The sequence below is a fragment of the Cucumis sativus genome, chromosome 3, assembly GCF_000004075.3.
Source record: "Cucumis sativus cultivar 9930 chromosome 3, Cucumber_9930_V3, whole genome shotgun sequence".
Lineage (NCBI taxonomy): Eukaryota > Viridiplantae > Streptophyta > Magnoliopsida > Cucurbitales > Cucurbitaceae > Cucumis > Cucumis sativus.
Genome location: NC_026657.2, coordinates 30206249 through 30223648, shown reverse-complemented (window position 1 = coordinate 30223648; position 17400 = coordinate 30206249). Strand labels below are relative to the sequence as shown.

General features: G+C 30.3%; 3 protein-coding genes across 3 annotated transcripts; 1 reads left to right on the top strand and 2 right to left on the bottom strand.

Moving 5' to 3' along the window:
- Positions 1–1807: 1807 nt before the first annotated feature.
- LOC116402465 (F-box/kelch-repeat protein At3g23880-like) lies at positions 1808–3059 on the bottom strand. The gene has a single exon (XM_031881721.1). It carries the CDS (start codon positions 3026–3028, stop codon positions 1808–1810), a length of 1221 nt encoding a protein of 406 aa, XP_031737581.1. The 5' UTR covers positions 3029–3059.
- Positions 3060–13541: 10482 nt separating this feature from the next.
- Positions 13542–14586, top strand: LOC116402936 (ribonuclease MC-like). The gene is made up of 2 exons (XM_031883442.1): positions 13542–13797; positions 13952–14586. Exons 1-2 carry the CDS (start codon positions 13567–13569, stop codon positions 14432–14434), a joined length of 714 nt encoding a protein of 237 aa, XP_031739302.1. The 5' UTR covers positions 13542–13566; the 3' UTR covers positions 14435–14586.
- A 1175-nt stretch (positions 14587–15761) lies between these two features.
- LOC101218204 (F-box protein CPR1-like) lies at positions 15762–17393 on the bottom strand. The gene has a single exon (XM_004137938.3). It carries the CDS (start codon positions 17017–17019, stop codon positions 15796–15798), a length of 1224 nt encoding a protein of 407 aa, XP_004137986.3. The 5' UTR covers positions 17020–17393; the 3' UTR covers positions 15762–15795.
- Positions 17394–17400: the final 7 nt, after the last annotated feature.

Here is a 17400-nt window from a genome sequence, read left to right as displayed (position 1 = left end):
TTAAGGGGTTTTATATATATATATATATATATATAAAAGTTAACTATCAAATAATATTTTGGATCTTACAAAAAGATATTTATCTCTATCAAACACAACATTTTATAAGATCAAAGTTAAAAGTAGGATATTTAAAAAAATCTTTGAAAGAACTTTAGCAAAATGTGTAATAGTTAATAACTTAAAAAAGAAAAAAAATACAAATTAACTTGTTTACTAAACAGAAACAAAAATAGTAAAATTCATAATTTATAAAATTTTCGCCTTCTACAGACAACAAACTCTTAACAAAAAAAAAGTAGCTTTCATACTATTTGTGTCTTTCAATTCTTGATATCCTTTTGATTGGAAGCTCTTTTGATATTGTACAAAATCAGCTTTCCTTCCTTACATTCCATTAAAAGTTCATTAGAGCTCACAAACAACAATGGATACTCAATTTTAGAAATAGAACCGATTGTCAATAGCTTCAACCATAAAATAACACCAAATCCATCCTTTTCCATCTTCCAAATGTCAAACGATTTCTCATTCCGCGCATAATAGTCAAATAGAACAAGAGATCCATTCAAAATCTCTAAACTTTGACAGCTAGACTTCACCTTCCTTCTCATAGTCTCTGGATACCAAATTTGGCCAAAAACCTCTTCACCAATGTCAAATGTTTGTATTATTTCAGACATGTATTTAGTTGGGTCTTCAAAATTAAACGTAAAATTATACGCCCACCAGTAAAATTTTCTTTCGTGATACATGTCAAACAAAGAATTGTGATGTACAATTTCACAACCAGAAGCATCAATTTCTCTCCATCTATCTTTTGCTTAAATCGTAGATTTCCACCCTTGGAGGAATATAAAAATCATAATCTTCTATTAAATATGGACGAACGACTCTAACTACTTTAAAATCCTTAGATTTTGCATCGTAACCAAATCCCTCCAAGCCAGAAACCAAATACATTCTCATGTTTATATCCTCAGGTTGATTTTCTATTATATCTTGGTAAATAATTTAGGGTGGAAGTTTATGGAGCTGTCTAATTGCGATATTACAAAGAAAAATATAACCATCATACCCATGTAGACAAACTAATTGAGGGTGGAAGTTTACGGGCAAAATAAAGAACATTTTAATAGAAAGAAATAAAGAACATTTTAATATAAAGTTAGTACTCAACTACATGGACAATTATATATTGATTGTGATAGGAAATAGTAATGATGTTGTTCTCTTTGCATTATGTTTCATGCAATTGGAAACCTTTGTCGGACATAGGGTTGGTTATGATCCTTATTATTATTATTATAGGATTATATTTCACTTTCAAACTAAATATTTATTTTTTAAAAAAATTTGGACATATTTCTATTTTACTTTTATTGCTGTGTGTTTTCTTACATAAATAATGAAGGGGTTTGTGTGTTTTCTTCGCATCTCCCCCTCTCATTTCATTTATATTTAAATGTGTAAATATAATGCTTATACTTAAAGTTAATTTTATTATTTTAAAAATTAGTTTCTAATTATTTTCACCGTGAGTGTAACACGAAATAAAATAAAAAATCTTCATAAAAACATAATAATAATAAAATAAATTTGGTCTAAAATTTATATCACAATATTTTATTTAATTGGTTATAGAAATTAATATAAATAATTGCTGACCAATTTGAAATATAACCTAATGATATTAATAACTTATGCTAAACAAAAAAGGCAGCTTTAAAACGTAAATATAAATGTGTAATAGTTAATAACTTTAAAAAAAAAAAAATAACTTGTTTACCAAATAGAAATAAAAATTCTAAAATTCATAGTTTATAACCTTTCCCCCTTCTACCGACAACAAACTCTTAACAAAAAAAGTAGCTTTCATACTATTTGTGCCTTCCAATTCTTGATACCCTTTTATTGGAAGCTCTTTGTACTCTCCAGTTTTGATATCGTACAAAATCAGCTCTCCTTCCTTACATTCCATTAAAAGTTCATTAGAGCTCACAAACAACAATGGATACTCAATTTTAGAAATAGGACCGATTGTCAATAGCTTCAGCCATAAAATAGCACCAAATTCATCCTTTTCCATCTTCCAAATGTCAAACGATTTCTCATTCCGCCCATAATAGTCAATTAGAACAAGAGATCCATTCAAAATCTCTAAACTTTGACGGCTAGACTTCACCTTCCTTCTCATAGTCTCTGGATACCAAATTTGGCCAAAAACCTCTTCACTAATGTCAAATGTTTGAATTATTTCAGGCATGTATTTAGTTGGGTCTTCAAAATTAAACGTAAAATTATACGCCCACCAGTAAAATTTTCCTTCGTGATACATGTCAAACAAAGAATTGTGATGTACAGTTTCACAACCAGAAGCATCAATTTCTCTCCATCTATCTTTGCTTAAATCGTAGATTTCCACCCTTGGAGAAATATAAAAATCATAATCTTCTATTAAATATGGACGAACGACTCTAACTACTTTAAAATCCTTAGATTTTGCATCGTAACAAAATCCCTCAGTGCCAAAATCCAAATACATTCTCATGTTTACATCCTCAGGTTGATTTTCTATTATATCTTGGAAAATAATTGAGGGTGGAAGTTTACGGAGTTGTCTAGTTGCGATATTACAAAGAAAAATATCGTCATCGTACCCACGTAGACAAACTAAGCCATGAGAATGGTTGACCATACGTAAATGAGCAGAATCCTCAGCGAAATTGACATCGTGAAGAGACACAGATCGATCCTCGTCGAATGCAAAATGGACGTCTTGAATAGAGGTCAAAGAGCGATGGAGGGGGAATTTGAGGATGGAATGTACAAATTGTTTAGAGTTGGTTCTCACGAGACGACCTTGGAGAATAATGTGTTTTTGTTGAAGAGAAAGTGAGAGATGTTTTGATATAAATGTAGGATCGTTGATTAAAGCATTCCACGATTTGCTCACAAATTTTAATCGAAATAGAGAAAGTGGAGGAAGCTTCAATAGAATCTCGATCAAGACATGGAGAGTGAGCATAATGAGAAAGTTGTAAGGTGTTGATATGTTTTAATGGAGAAATATGATATGTTTATTATGTTATAGTCCTTAAATAAATATATAGGGTAGAGGGAAATGAAATTAGGAGATGGAGTTAATTACGGAAACAGACGATCTTGAGGAGATGCGTAATTCAATTTAGGTACAACACACCATACATAAATACATAATCAATGTACTTATAATTCATTCAATCCATATCCATATTTGTGAGTATCAATATCACTACAATTTTTGGGAATATGCCCATCAAATTTATTTTAATTATATCAAAGCTAAATAACGAAATTAAATAAGATTTTGCAGATTTATTTTTAATAACCATATATGTACCCTTCTCTCTCATTTATTTCCTTCCCATTCTTCCTTCGATTTCAATTTAATTGCCAATTATCTTTTTTTTTATTAAGAAAAATCTGCATTAATTCTAACTGTGGTGTAAAGTATAACGCTAAATTATATTATCCTTGAATATTCCAAATGTGAAAATGTTGATTTTATATTAAACATGAGGGTATTTCAAGATTTTGTATCGAATCTTCAAAATTTGTTTGTCACCAGATGGTATGTTTCTTTATTATTTAAAGAAAATATTCAGTATATGACGGTAGCAAAAATGTATCCATATTTAAAATCTCAACTTCATATAGCTATTAGGGTTTAGAATGGTATGGTATTTAGACCACTAGTATGTATGCCATTTCTCGAACATAATCCTCTTCCAAACCTATTTCGTCAACTTTTCTCTATTGTTTTGTTCTCTTTCTTTGAGGAGGAAACAAAAAATTTGTTATGTTTCTGAATCGTTGGAAAAATCTTATATCGAAAAAAATGGATAGGCAACAAAAATAAAAGAAAAAAAAAAACCACATACTTTTTTTAGAATGAATAACAATTAACCTAATTCTATGAGATATAGGTTTCATTATTTAGTTAGTATAAATATTAAATAAATCAAACAAACAAAATATTAAATAACTACGAAAATATCAATGCACTTAACAGCCGTTTAATTATAATTAAATACAATGAAATTCGTAATAATAGTTTTTGTAAAAAAAAAATAATCATTATAAGCTGAAATTCCTCCAAAACAATGAGCAAAATCTTATTAATGGAAAAAATCTTGAAATTAAGATAATTGTGAAATAATGAATATATATTAGGTTACATCTCGAAATTTTCCTTTCCAATTGAACTATATATGTATAAATTATTTTAGCATGTTTTAGTCTCAAAAGTTTTTTTTTTTTTAACAATGGGCCGGTACTGATTAAATGATGTTACTTGATGTCCGACTTGGGAGATAATGCACATCGGCTTATATCTAATATGTACTAGTTCTTAACATGCACGTGACATTTGTGTTTCATTTTTTATTTTATTGTTTAGCTTGTATTTTTTTCTCATAACATTTTATTTTTGTTTGTTAAGTATCTTTGTTTTTAATTGATTAATTTCCTTCCGATTGTTGTTTGAGATTAAACTCATAAATAGTTCTTAAAATGTAATGCTATAATGATATTGGTAGACAATTCTACTTTACAACCGTTTGAAAATTACACTAAATATACTACATTGGTTTACCATACTAAATTCTAGAAACTTTTTAAGGAAGAGAGTTGATGAATGAATTAAAAAACATAAATTAAGAGAATCTAGATATTCTTAGCTAGAGATGTCAATTTATATACATACGTATAAATATTCTTAAAGATGTCAAAACGAAAAAAGAATAGAAATGAAATAAACAACTCAAGTAAACATGCCATAAAACTTAGATATTCCTACTTATTAAACCTAAATGTATCACCCTAATTTTGAAACTCATAACAAAGTTGTCCCGGTATTGAAGGAACTTTACCCCGAGTTTACAACTTGGGGGTGATCTCAAGACAACCAATGTCAATATCTTCTTTAAAGATCATTCCAATACTTTCACCAACAACAACATAATAATCAACAATCAAATTGTCATCAATTGAAGAGCATGAAGTTGAAATTTGGTTTTAAAGTGGTGTTGAGTGTGGGTTGGACTTGAAATTGGGTTTACAATTGGAGTTGGTACTCATATTTGGACTTTGTGAACCTTTATTTGTTGAAGGTGATGAAGTCATTGATTTTTGGAGCCTAGCAAATTATCAGACAAAATGAAACAACAATAATAGGTATATACATAACTTAATACTAGAAAAGTCAATGATTAACACAACAACTAATTAATGAGTGATTTAAATGTCTAATTAAGACAACACTCATGTGGGTGCCAAATAATTAACTCAGTATCATCAAGTATGAATACAGAAAAAAAAAAAAAAAACTTACCAACATATATGCCTTAAATGCAAAAGGTTCTTTCCCCCCAAAACTTCTTCTTCCCTTTTTATAGGGCAATGTCTCTTTTCTTTAGACAGTGAAGTGGAGTAGTTTTAGATAGTGAAGTGGAGTGAAGAAAAAAGGGAAGAAGGTGGGAGCGTGGAAAAACAAAGCGTGACGAGGAAGAAAAAAACAAAAGTAGGGGATGGTTGAGAAAAAATAGGGATGGAAAACTTTAAATGAAAAAAATAAAAAGGCGGGACAAAATACGGTATCTACATTAACGACAGTTAAAAAAATGTCGCAAATTCGTTTATTATGAAAAAATTTAAATGTCAAGGATATGTCATGACAATTAGTTTTATAAAATCAAATGACAATAGGCCAATTGTGACAGCTTTTTTATAAAAAAATTGTCATTGTTTTAATATTGTCGATTATAATAAATGCTGGGTAGGGATTTGGACCTGAGATCTCTTGTCCACAGGAAGATACAGGTGTCGGTTGAGCTAAGCTCATGTTGGCTACAAGTATGAAATTTCAGCCCTTAATCAAAACCAGTGTAAATTCCATCAGAATACATATAACATGATTTTCTACACAAACATAAACAACCAACCGGTAAGTCTTCATCTCTGAAAATATTCTTTGTTGCTTGAACCATGCTAGCCAATGTATTTTGATGGTCTAGATAAACTTCTTTGAAGGAATACTCATGAAGTTGTCAGCTCCAGTTGAACCTACAAAGACAACATGAATATAAGCATACATCATAGTGCAAGAGAGTATAACTCGCTTAAAGAGAGTACAACATAAATATAGCAAACAGTCACATAAAATTTTACTATGTAGCAAGCACAAGGAATGTAAAAAAGAAAAAGAATAAGATGTTGTCAATTAATGAGATCTATATTTAAATACTATTAGTGATAGACCACAGTTACATTAGTTGCAAAACCAACTATCATGAAATAAATAAAGAAACGTATCATTTTGCCCTTAATTTATTATACAAGACAACTAATTCTCTATACGAATGATTGATGTTAATATGCTGCTCATTCTATACGAAGGATTCATTGTTGGATATCTCATCAACATCAACCACGAGATGGGATGAGATATCCAACAATGCACCTTTTTGATAGAACTAAGTCATGCACAGCGGAAAAAGAATCGAATTTCTACCATAATTGCCACAATTAACATGTAACCATAAACTAATCAAATTAGGGTTTTAAGAAATATTACCTTTGAAGCTTTCAAAAGGTTTGATATCTTCTTACCAATTCTAACCGAGACCACCACTAGTACTCAACTGCTATCCTCTAGACAAAGAACCGGGTTGTGGGACCCAATTTTGGTGTAGAAAGTAATGGAGATAAAATGGGATTGGAAGGTTTTTTTTTCTTTTGTTGAGATGATGAAAATGATAAAAGAGGCAAAAGTTCTTCAACATTTGAAAACACCTCTATTTATAACCTAATTACATGCAAAAATGCATGCAATTCATTTGCCAAATCTCAACACCTAATGTTCCACTAACAATTAGTGGAACTTAGTGGGCTAGGTGTCTATATCTCATATAGCCACATATCCCACTAAGAGTTAGTGGGATTATCCAACAAAATGTTGTATTTTCCCACTAACTTAGTCCAAGGGTAAAATGGTCATTAGATATTTCTAGTCAAAAGTCAATATTTTGACTTTTTACCATTTTGTATGTCTTGACTAATTCCAACCTCCCGAGCATGAATCCACATTCATTTTTCCAAAATTCAAATCACATTTGAATATAAGGCCGGTCAAAGTTTGACTTTTCAAAGTCAAAAGTCAACATTTTGACTTTTTTACTATTTTTGACCAATTCCATCAATTCCGAGCTTCTTAGTATGAATCCGCATTCATACTTATAGTATGTAAAACATAAAGCTCTATTTCTAATTAGAAGACCGACGACTATATCACTATATTTGTCGGTTTCCCTTTCTTCTCCCAATTCGAACAATTCGACTTATTTCATCACACTGTTCTAAGTTTAATCCATATGAGCTAGCAGAGGAACCTAATGGACCTATAGATCATGGGCTCCAACGATTCAAGATTAACTAGCTAAACTCTTTTAAACCGAGTTAATCAACATTCGTTAACTAACGGGTCATTCCACTAAAGTCCCGTAGTTGCACTCCCCTCACTATAGATATATTTGTGTCCATTTGATAAAACCATAATCAGTAAGTTAATCCTTCACAGGTTGCTCGTAACCTTGGCTGGGTCAAAATATCGTTTTACCCCCAAGATTACATCTTGCTCCTTAAGTCCCACTAATCCACTATTGAATAATTGGTTTAAGGTTCAACCTATAAACTTAATCCCTCTCGTCCTTGTTCAAGACTTGGATTCAGTGCTTAAGAGAACAACCTATCTACTAACCCTAAAGCGGGTAGGAGTGAATTCCATCTTGTACCCTATGTTCCCAACTATCCACTCAATCTTACCCCTGAAATGGGAGGCTTATTGGACCAACGCTGATGAGCTGCCCTCACCTATGCAGATCTAAGGATAATCTCGTGTGAACAGGAGTTCATAGTTAACTCAGGATTAAGACTAAGTTACCTAGGTCATCAATAATTGAGATAGTCAGTTTTAAACAGTAAACGGTGTTATAACGTAAAAAAGACTAATTCATGGTTCAGTCTTATGTAAACATTTTACATAGGATGCCCCCACTTTCATGTCTCTACATGAACGATTAGGATCACCTCGTTTGTACTACAAAGTGGGCCGCATCCATAGTTTCTCTAAATAAGGCGCTCAACCTTTATTTCATATACTATAGACTATTTAGGCTATATACTATAGACTATTTAGGCTATATACTCGAACTTGATCCACATTTATGTTTACACATAAAGTTCAAGTTTATTCAGAAATAGCCTTGGAACTTGATTTATTGGATTTAAGATTATAATATTTAATTTCTCAATAAACAACTTTATTGAACAGAATATGATTTACAAATTACTACGAGTTTTAGGACAAAAAATTCCAACATTTTTATGTCTCTCAAATACAAATATAAAAGACTGGAGATCCCGACACCACCCCCATTTGACAGGCCAGTTCCAAAAATGAAGATATCTTGTCTATAAAAGAAGAGAAAATTAAAAAACAAAACAGAGCCATATATGTGAAGTTTGTATAATATTGACAACTGACCTTAGAGCATGATTAAACCTACAAAACAGAGCAACATTGAAGAATAGAACACCAATAATCTCATGACAAATAAACAATAAAAAACCTGAAGTGAAATTAATTTTGAAGATCAATATCCAAATCCTTTATTCTAGCTAGATTGACAACTACAGTGGGTAAAGGTAAAAGTAGCTCGACAATCTCAACTTTTAGAAACACAATATCTAGACATAATCTGAAAGCTGCAGAGAATTAACCCCATCAACAAAAACTCATTGATTGATTAAAAATCTAAAAAAGAAAGAAAATGAAAAAAGAGAGAGAGAAAAAAAAAACCCCTTAGAACAATACCTTTAAATCTCCTCTTGACAAGTATGTAAATTGTTTACCACATGAGTGGCACCATCACTAGAGTCGATGACTACCCAGCCAGTAAACTTGCCAGCACAAAAAGAAAAAACTAAGTAAAAAATGAGATGAAAACTATAAGAAAAAAATAGAGAAAGAAAAATAGTGGAGAAAGATGGCAAGTTCAGAAAAATAACTAAGCACAATTTTGACTTTCAATTCATCTTTATAAGCACCTTAAGCATATAAAGTTAAAACTGCTTGGATTTGAATGAAGACCCCAATAAAAGTTGCACTTCTCAAACATGGTCTCGACCTATAAGGTTAAATTGACCCATGTTATTGAAAGAAAATCAAATATCACAAACCATTTTTTCACAGTTCTTTGAAGGATTGAAAGATGGGTCTGTGAGCAAAATTTTACAAACCATTTTTTCATGGTTCTTTTAGCGCAACATTATGATTTGTCCATAGAAAAAATGTATAAAAACTCAAAGTAGGTGGTAAATGGAAATTTAAGTATAGTGGGGTATACATTTTTTAGCACAACAAAAAAGGGAAAAAATGCCCATAACTAATCAATCTAAATGATGACCAATGAGATCACACTTGAAGTATGAGCACCAACAATAATAGTTGAGAGTAATACAAGTTTCGAAAACCATACTCAGTAGCAAGCGTCCACATGATACAAAGATAACCATAACCAATGGCCATTAAAATCAAGAAAATGTGAAAATGAAGATGCAATATTCAATCTACAATACGCATTTCCAGTCATTAGTGAAAATGGTTACTTGCAACAAAGAAAAAAAATTGTTTTTTCCTTATAACTATCTCAATACTTGGCTAGGAGCAAATAATATGGTATTGTGCGAGGAAAAACTTTTGCAAAAGACAACTTGAAATAATTAGGAATCGAAGAACTTTAATCATTTCCAACTTTTCTTCTCATGTATCAATACTCAACTTATAAGATATAACTCAACTAATAAGCTATAACCACTATTTGATGCATTCAAGTAGCATATTCTTAAAACTCCATATACCTTGGATACCCCTTGTTGTGGTGTAATATTCTTAGAAAACAAAATCGGCAGTAAGAGGTGCATCATTGACGTTGGCTGCAACATTCATGAAATAAACAATCATCAACTAATAATATTTAGAAAACATTTGCACCAAATATTAACTAAAGAAAATAGTTAGTCTATCTCTCTCCAAATTAGATTACCTAATATAAGAGGAAAGAGGCTACAATATAAGAAGTTCCCAATTTCCGTCCAGTGTGCCTAAAATTAAAGTGTCCAATTGTCGTGCATTACAAAACAAAAAAGATTGAAGGTTTATAACTTCAAAATGGCAAAACAAAGTTAAATTATAAACTTAAAAGCAATAAAATACCAATTCATTACATAAGAATTGTATTACCTAGCCTTTTCATCAAGAGGTTTGCTATCGTCCACGAGAGTCGAATTTCCCACCACCTCACTATCACCATCAACCCCAAACTCCCCTACAATCAACAATCAAACCATTTTTCAGAAAATGCCATAACCAAAATGAAAATAAAAGAACAAATGAAGACTGATCTTGTAGGAAACAAAAAAGTTTAAAAAGAAAAAAAACATGTCTACATGCATATATGTTGTTCACTCGAGGGTGAGAAGCCAAACATGACACAAGCTAATAAGGTAATTAATTGAGTACATGCCCGTTTAAATGGTTGAGCCAAAAAATATCTCTAATAAATGCCAACAATAAATCCTACACAAGTCTAATGCTATTTTCATAAACAAAAGTAACTGAAAAAGGGAAAGCAGCAAGACCCAAGTCACAAAACCCAGAAACAATAGATATAATTAAAAACAAATTATCGAACGTCCATGAAACAAATATTCATTTCATTCAATTCTCATGCTCGTTTTGCAGCAGAAAGACAACAATTAATTTTAAGAAACAAACTACAACACATATTCCTTCCATTTAAACAACATCCCTAAATTTCTTTTCCCCCAATCTCCCAAACAAAGAAAGAACACAACAATCTAACTATTACTCAAAAATATATATATATATATATATATATATATCTGCAATATAACAACAGTTCGCACAAAATAGTTCAAAAGATGCTAAGAATGGAAAATTTATATCCAAAATGTTCCTAACAAACCCAAAATTTTATTCGTTACTGATTAATCATGATTCATTAGTTAGCTCAATAGCTAAGCCTAAGCCAAAAAGTGGACTTCAAGTTAGTCAATAAAAATAACTCAAAATCAATTTTCATTTGGATGGTAATGTTAGAATGTAAAAACATGACGACCAAAACCACACCTACATCATTTTTGTTTCCATTGCATGATCAATTGTAAAATTTTAGCTTCTTAGTATCCAAAGCCAAATTCAAATCCGTAACAAGTTATAAACTTCGTTCACGTGTGAAAACACAACCAAAACCTACTTTCAGTAATCAGAACTGCAATTGAGGAATCATTTTTACCAAGTACAAGCACTTCAGATCTATATTAACTCAAGTATAAAACTTATGCTCTTAATCCATAGAAAACTACAGAATTGATGATTAAATGAGAAATTTTGTGCATTTCCCAGCATGTACACAAAAAACTAACAAAATCCATACACTCGAATGTAGAGTAAAGAATTCATGTAGTTGATTGACCGATTTTGTTACATTCAAAATTTGAGCAACAATTTATATTACGTAGAAGAAGGAGAGTTTGAGTATGACCTCGAGTAGAACACCTACCGTCGTTCGCCGTGGGTCACCAACAACCGTTTGGGTGTGCAGTTCAGGTTGGTATGGGTACGCGTTTGCGTGCGTCACTAAAGAACTTCTGTGTGGTCGGCCCTCAACTTCCGTGGGTCACCGCCAGCCGATGAGAATACAGAAAGTGGGAGTGTAGGAGGGAAAGAGAAAATTAGAAATAACTGTCACAAAAAGATACAATCCGAAAACAGTGTTTTTTTCCATAAAAAATGCTTATTTTGACATGATATTTTTTTCTTCCCTCTTTTTAATTTGGATTGTATCGAACTTTGGTAGAATGTCATTTTTGTTAGAGTGTATGTATACATTAATCAAAATTTGATAGAGACAAAGTGTTTGTAACAAAGAAAGGGGATCATAGCCTTACCTATTCCAATCCTTATTCCCATCCATCTTTTCATTTTATCACATATAGTAATGTTGAATTAAAATAATTAGGGGAGGAAATAAAAGATTGATATTTACTTGTAATATTAATTACTCAAATTACAACATACATTAAATGTAACATATATATTTCAACTATATAAAACCTTTGAGGGGGGGAAAGAAAAAAAGAATCTCATGGAATTGAAATTGAATATCAATCAAATTGGGGTAAGTATTTAATTTGTTGATTATGGATAGAAAATAGTAATAAATAATGTTACTCTTTCCTCATGCAGATGTTGTTGTTTGATTGGGTCATGCATGCATGCAGTTCTTTTCTTAAAATTAATAATATTATTTTGCTTTAAAATATATTCCTCTTTGAAAGAGACAATATTGATAGTAATGGTCATTATTGGCTCTTCTACACCTACTTTTGGAAGACAAAAATCAATTTATTTTTTAGAATTTGAGGGGATATGAACTTTAACTTTTCTCACTTTCATAAATCATGGAGAAGACAATTACTAAACAAATTAAACATATTGTTTTGTTTAAAAAAATTACTGATCAAGTCTGTTCAATTTAACGATAATAATATTAGATTTTAATGTTTCATTGCTCTTTTATAAATGTCGAATTTATTTATGTAAAACAAAGTATATTAGAAGAAAAGTGAGTCGTGAAAAATATGTCCATCACATGCTTAAATACTTCCTCTATTTTAAACTATTTTATTTTTAATAATTTCAATTTGTATATATAATTTCAATTTGAAATTGATCATCCATGACTAAAACACACCACTGTAGCACACAAAACAACTATTACTGTATACCTTGGCCAACCTGCTCAATGAGATGAACCTTTTCAAAATTGTTGGATAACTATTATTGACAGAACACACATCATTTTCTTCTTCTTCTTTCTTTTTCTACTTTTCCATTTTTATTTGAATATTTTTCTTCTTCTATCTTTCTCTATATTATTATTCCTCTTCATTTATCTTGTTTGGTGAAGTAATGTTTTTACTTTCAGCTTAATGGTTCTAAACTAGCTAGGACTCCTATGATATATATATATATATATATATATATATATATATATATATATATATAAAACGTGTGTGTGTGTAAAACCTTTGGGCAAAATAAAGAACATTTTAATATAAAGTTAGTACTCAACTACATGGACAATTATATATTGATTGTGATAGGAAATAGTAATGATGTTATTCTCTTTTCATTATGTTTCATGCAATTGGAAACCTTTGTCGGACATAGGGTTGGTTATGATCCTTATTATTATTATTATAGGATTATATTTCACTTTCAAACTAAATATTTATTTTTAAAAAAAATTTGGACATATTTTTATTTTACTTTTATTGCTGTGTGTTTTCTTACATAAATAATGAAGGGGTTTGTGTGTTTTCTTCACATCTCCCCCTCTCATTTCATTTCTACACTGATTTCCATTTGAAACACAAAATATGGCTGCCAACCAAGTTTTTCTACTTGTTTTGTTAGGCTTATGGTGTGTGGATGGTCAGTATCAATTCTTTCAAATGGTCCAACAGTGGGGGCCGGCCAAATGTAGTAGCGGGCGTGTTAAGTGTCATGTTACACCCAAACCAATGTTCACTATTCATGGGTTGTGGCCTAGCAATTTTACGGATCTAATGCTTCATTATTGTTCACTGCAATCGTTTGATGCTTCTCAGGTTAGTATTTCTATCTTACTTCATCTCTCTTTTTTTTTTTATTATTTTTTTTATATTATAACCAATAACCTAATTCTATTTTCTCAAACTCTTCTGTTTTAGATGGTTTTAATTAGTTATTTTACATCTGAAGGGTGGTTTTAATTTTATATAGATTAAGACACTGCAATCAGAACTAAGTAAATATTGGCCGGACGTGGTGAAGGGAAAAGATGTTGATTTCTGGAAGCATGAGTGGGAAAAGCATGGAACTTGTTCAAATCCACCTTTCAACATATTTCAATATTTTGAGCTTGCTTTAAATATTCGAAAGTATAAAAAGTACGATCTGATGGCCATATTGAACAACGCCGGACTCCATCCCTCCACCTCCAAACTTCACCAGTATGATGACATTGCAGATCTCATTCAAGCCGCTGTAGAAGCGAAGCCATTGCTCAAGTGTAACGATAAAAATGGTCAAGGTCAAAACAACCAACTATGGGAGGTAATCTTGTGTTTCGATCACGGTGGAGTCAACCCCATTGATTGTCCTGCTCAACCTGTTCCCCATAAAATGTGTGTTGGAGATTTTAAATGGCAGAGTTTGGCCAATTTTGTTGAAGGGGAAGAAAGTTTGGGTATTCATGTAATTTAAATTTCTAGATTATGTTTGCTTAGTTAATAGTTATTTGAGTATTTCTTTATTAATTAGATCAGGTTTGTTTACCATTTACGTCTGTGCCGTGTGTTGTTATGTAGCTTAATATCCATTTTAATGGAAATTAGTTAAAGAAATTAATTTAAGTAATTGAGTGATCAGATTCTGTTTTTTCATAATTTGAAATATTAAATCAATCTTAGTAACATATGCTATAATTTTTTTTTTTTTTTTTATAGAAAAAAAGCAACTTTGGCATGTATAAGATTAATGTGTAATAGTTAATAACTTAAAAAAAAACAAATCAACCAATTTACCAAAATATAGACAGAATTTGATAGATGTATATTACTAGTAGACCTACAAATTAGATTTAAAAAAATACTAAAAATAATTCACAGTTTATAATATTTCTCCTCAAAAGGACTAACAAATTAAATTTTAAAAAAGAAGTTTGATTTTAATTTCTCTTCAAGATGACATGAAAAAATGGAAAAAAAATATATCATTTTTCTTTGTTGTCTATGCAGTTATCTTGTTATATATATATATATATATTTGATTTCTTTTCATGATTTCCTCCAAAGTCGTTTTTATGGAAAATTTATTTGATTTATATTGTTATAGTTGAAATGTAAATGTTATATATATAAGAGAGTAACAGTGAAGTTAATTAATATTAATATTTTGTAAGTTTTATCTTTTAAGAAAAATTATTTTAATTCATAATACCATTTGAAACCGACAATGAAAATGAAAGAAAAAGGTTGGAATGAGACTTAACTTTTTACCTTAACTTTCCTTCAAACGTTAAATATAAACCTTAATAATATATTAATTAAAAATTTAGTCAACAAAGAAACACTATCTTTTCTTTTAAAGAAAAAATTACCAATAACTAAAACTATATATATATATATATATATATATATATATATATATATATATAATTGTTTCTCTACCTATATATATATTAAAATAATAATTTATTATAGTTGTTATCATATTTTAGTTAATGTGATTTTAAATGTGTAAATATAATGCTTATACTTAAAGTTAATTTTATTATTTTAAAAATTAGTTTCTAATAATTTTCACGGTGAGTGTAACACGAAATAAAATAAAAAATCTTCATAAAAACATAATAATAATAAAATAAATTTGGTCTAAAATTTATATCACAATATTTTATTTAATTGGTTATAGAAATTAATATAAATAATTGCTGACCAATTTGAAATATAACCTAATGATATTAATAACTTATGCTAAACAAAAATGCAGCTTTAACACGTAAAGATAGATGTGTAATTGTAAATAAACAAATTAACTTGTTTACAAAACAAAAATAAAAAATTCTAAAATTCATAGTTTATAACATTTCCCCCTTCTACTGACAACAAACTCTTAACATAAAAAGTAGCTTTCATATTATTTCTGCCTTTCAATTCTTGATACCCTTTTATTGGAAGCTCTTTGTACTCTCCAGTTTTGATATCGTACAAAATCAGCTCTCCTTCCTTACATTCCATTAAAAGTTCATTAGAGCTCACAAACAACAATGGATACTCAACTTTAGAAATAGGACCGACTGTGAATAGCTTTAGCCATAAAATAGCACCAAATTCATCCTTTTCCATCTTCCAAATGTCAAACATTTTATCATTCTGCCCAGAATGAATATAGTCAAATAGAACAATAGATCCATTCAAAATTCCTAAACTTTGACGGCTATACTTCACCTTCCTTCTTAGAGCCTCTGGATACCAAATTTGACCAAAAACCTCTTCACTAATGTCAAATGTTTGTATTATTTGAGGCATGTATTTAGTTGGGTCTTCAAAATTATACTTAAAATTATTAGCCCACCAGTAAAATTTTCCTTCGTGATACATGTCAAACAAAGAATGCCAATGTATAATTGCACCACAAGAACCATCAATTTCTCTCCATCTATCTTTGCTTAAATCGTAGATTTCCACCCTCGGAGGAACATAAGAATAACAATCTTCTATTAAAAAATGAAGAACTCTAACCACTTTAAAATCCTTAGATTTTGCATCGTAACAAAATCCCTGGGTACCAGAATTCAAATACTTTGCCACATATATATCCTCAGGTTGATTTTCCATTTCATCTTGGTAAATAATTGAGGGTGGAAGTTTACGGAGTTGTCTAGTTGCGATATTACAAAGAAAAATATCGTCATCAGACCCACGTAGACAAACTAAGCCATGAGAATGGTTGATCATATATAAATAAGCAGAATCATCAGAAAAATTGACATCGTGAAGAGACACAGATCGATCCTCGTCAAATGCAAAATGGACGTCTTGAATAGAGGTCAAAGAGCGATGGAGGGGGAATTTGAGGATGGAATGTACAAATTGTTTAGAGTTGGTTCTCACGAGACGACCTTGGAGAATAATGTGTTTTTGTTGAAGAGAAAGTGAGAGATGTTTTGATATAAATGTAGGATCGTTGATTAAAGCATTCCACGATTTGCTCACAAATTTTAATCGAAATAGAGAAAGTGGAGGAAGCTTCAATAGAATCTCGATCAAGACATGGAGAGTGAGCATAATGAGAAAGTTGTAAGGTGTTGATATGTTTTAATGGAGAAATATGATATGTTTATTATGTTATAGTCCTTGAATAAATATATAGGGTAGAGGGAAATGAAATTAGGAGATGGAGTTAATTACGGAAATAAACGATCTTGAGGAGATGCGTAATTCAATTTAGGTACAACACACCATACATAAATACATAATCAATGTCCTTATAATTCATTTTAATTATATCAAACCTAAATAACGAAATCAAATAAGATTCTGCAGATTTATTTTTAATAACCATATATGTACCCTTCTCTCTCATTTATTTCCTTTCCATTCTTCCTTCGATTTCAATTTAATTGCCAATTATCTTTTTTTTTTCTTAAAGAAAATCTGCATTAATTT

Coding starts and splice junctions, on each gene's coding strand:
- LOC116402465 (XM_031881721.1), bottom strand. CDS start 3,028: ATGCTCACTCTCCATGTCTTGATCGAGATTCTATTGAAGCTTCCTCCA.
- LOC116402936 (XM_031883442.1), top strand. CDS start 13,567: ATGGCTGCCAACCAAGTTTTTCTACTTGTTTTGTTAGGCTTATGGTGT. Junction 13,798..13,951: donor AATCGTTTGATGCTTCTCAG/GTTAGTATTTCT, acceptor AATTTTATATAG/ATTAAGACACTGCAATCAGA.
- LOC101218204 (XM_004137938.3), bottom strand. CDS start 17,019: ATGCTCACTCTCCATGTCTTGATCGAGATTCTATTGAAGCTTCCTCCA.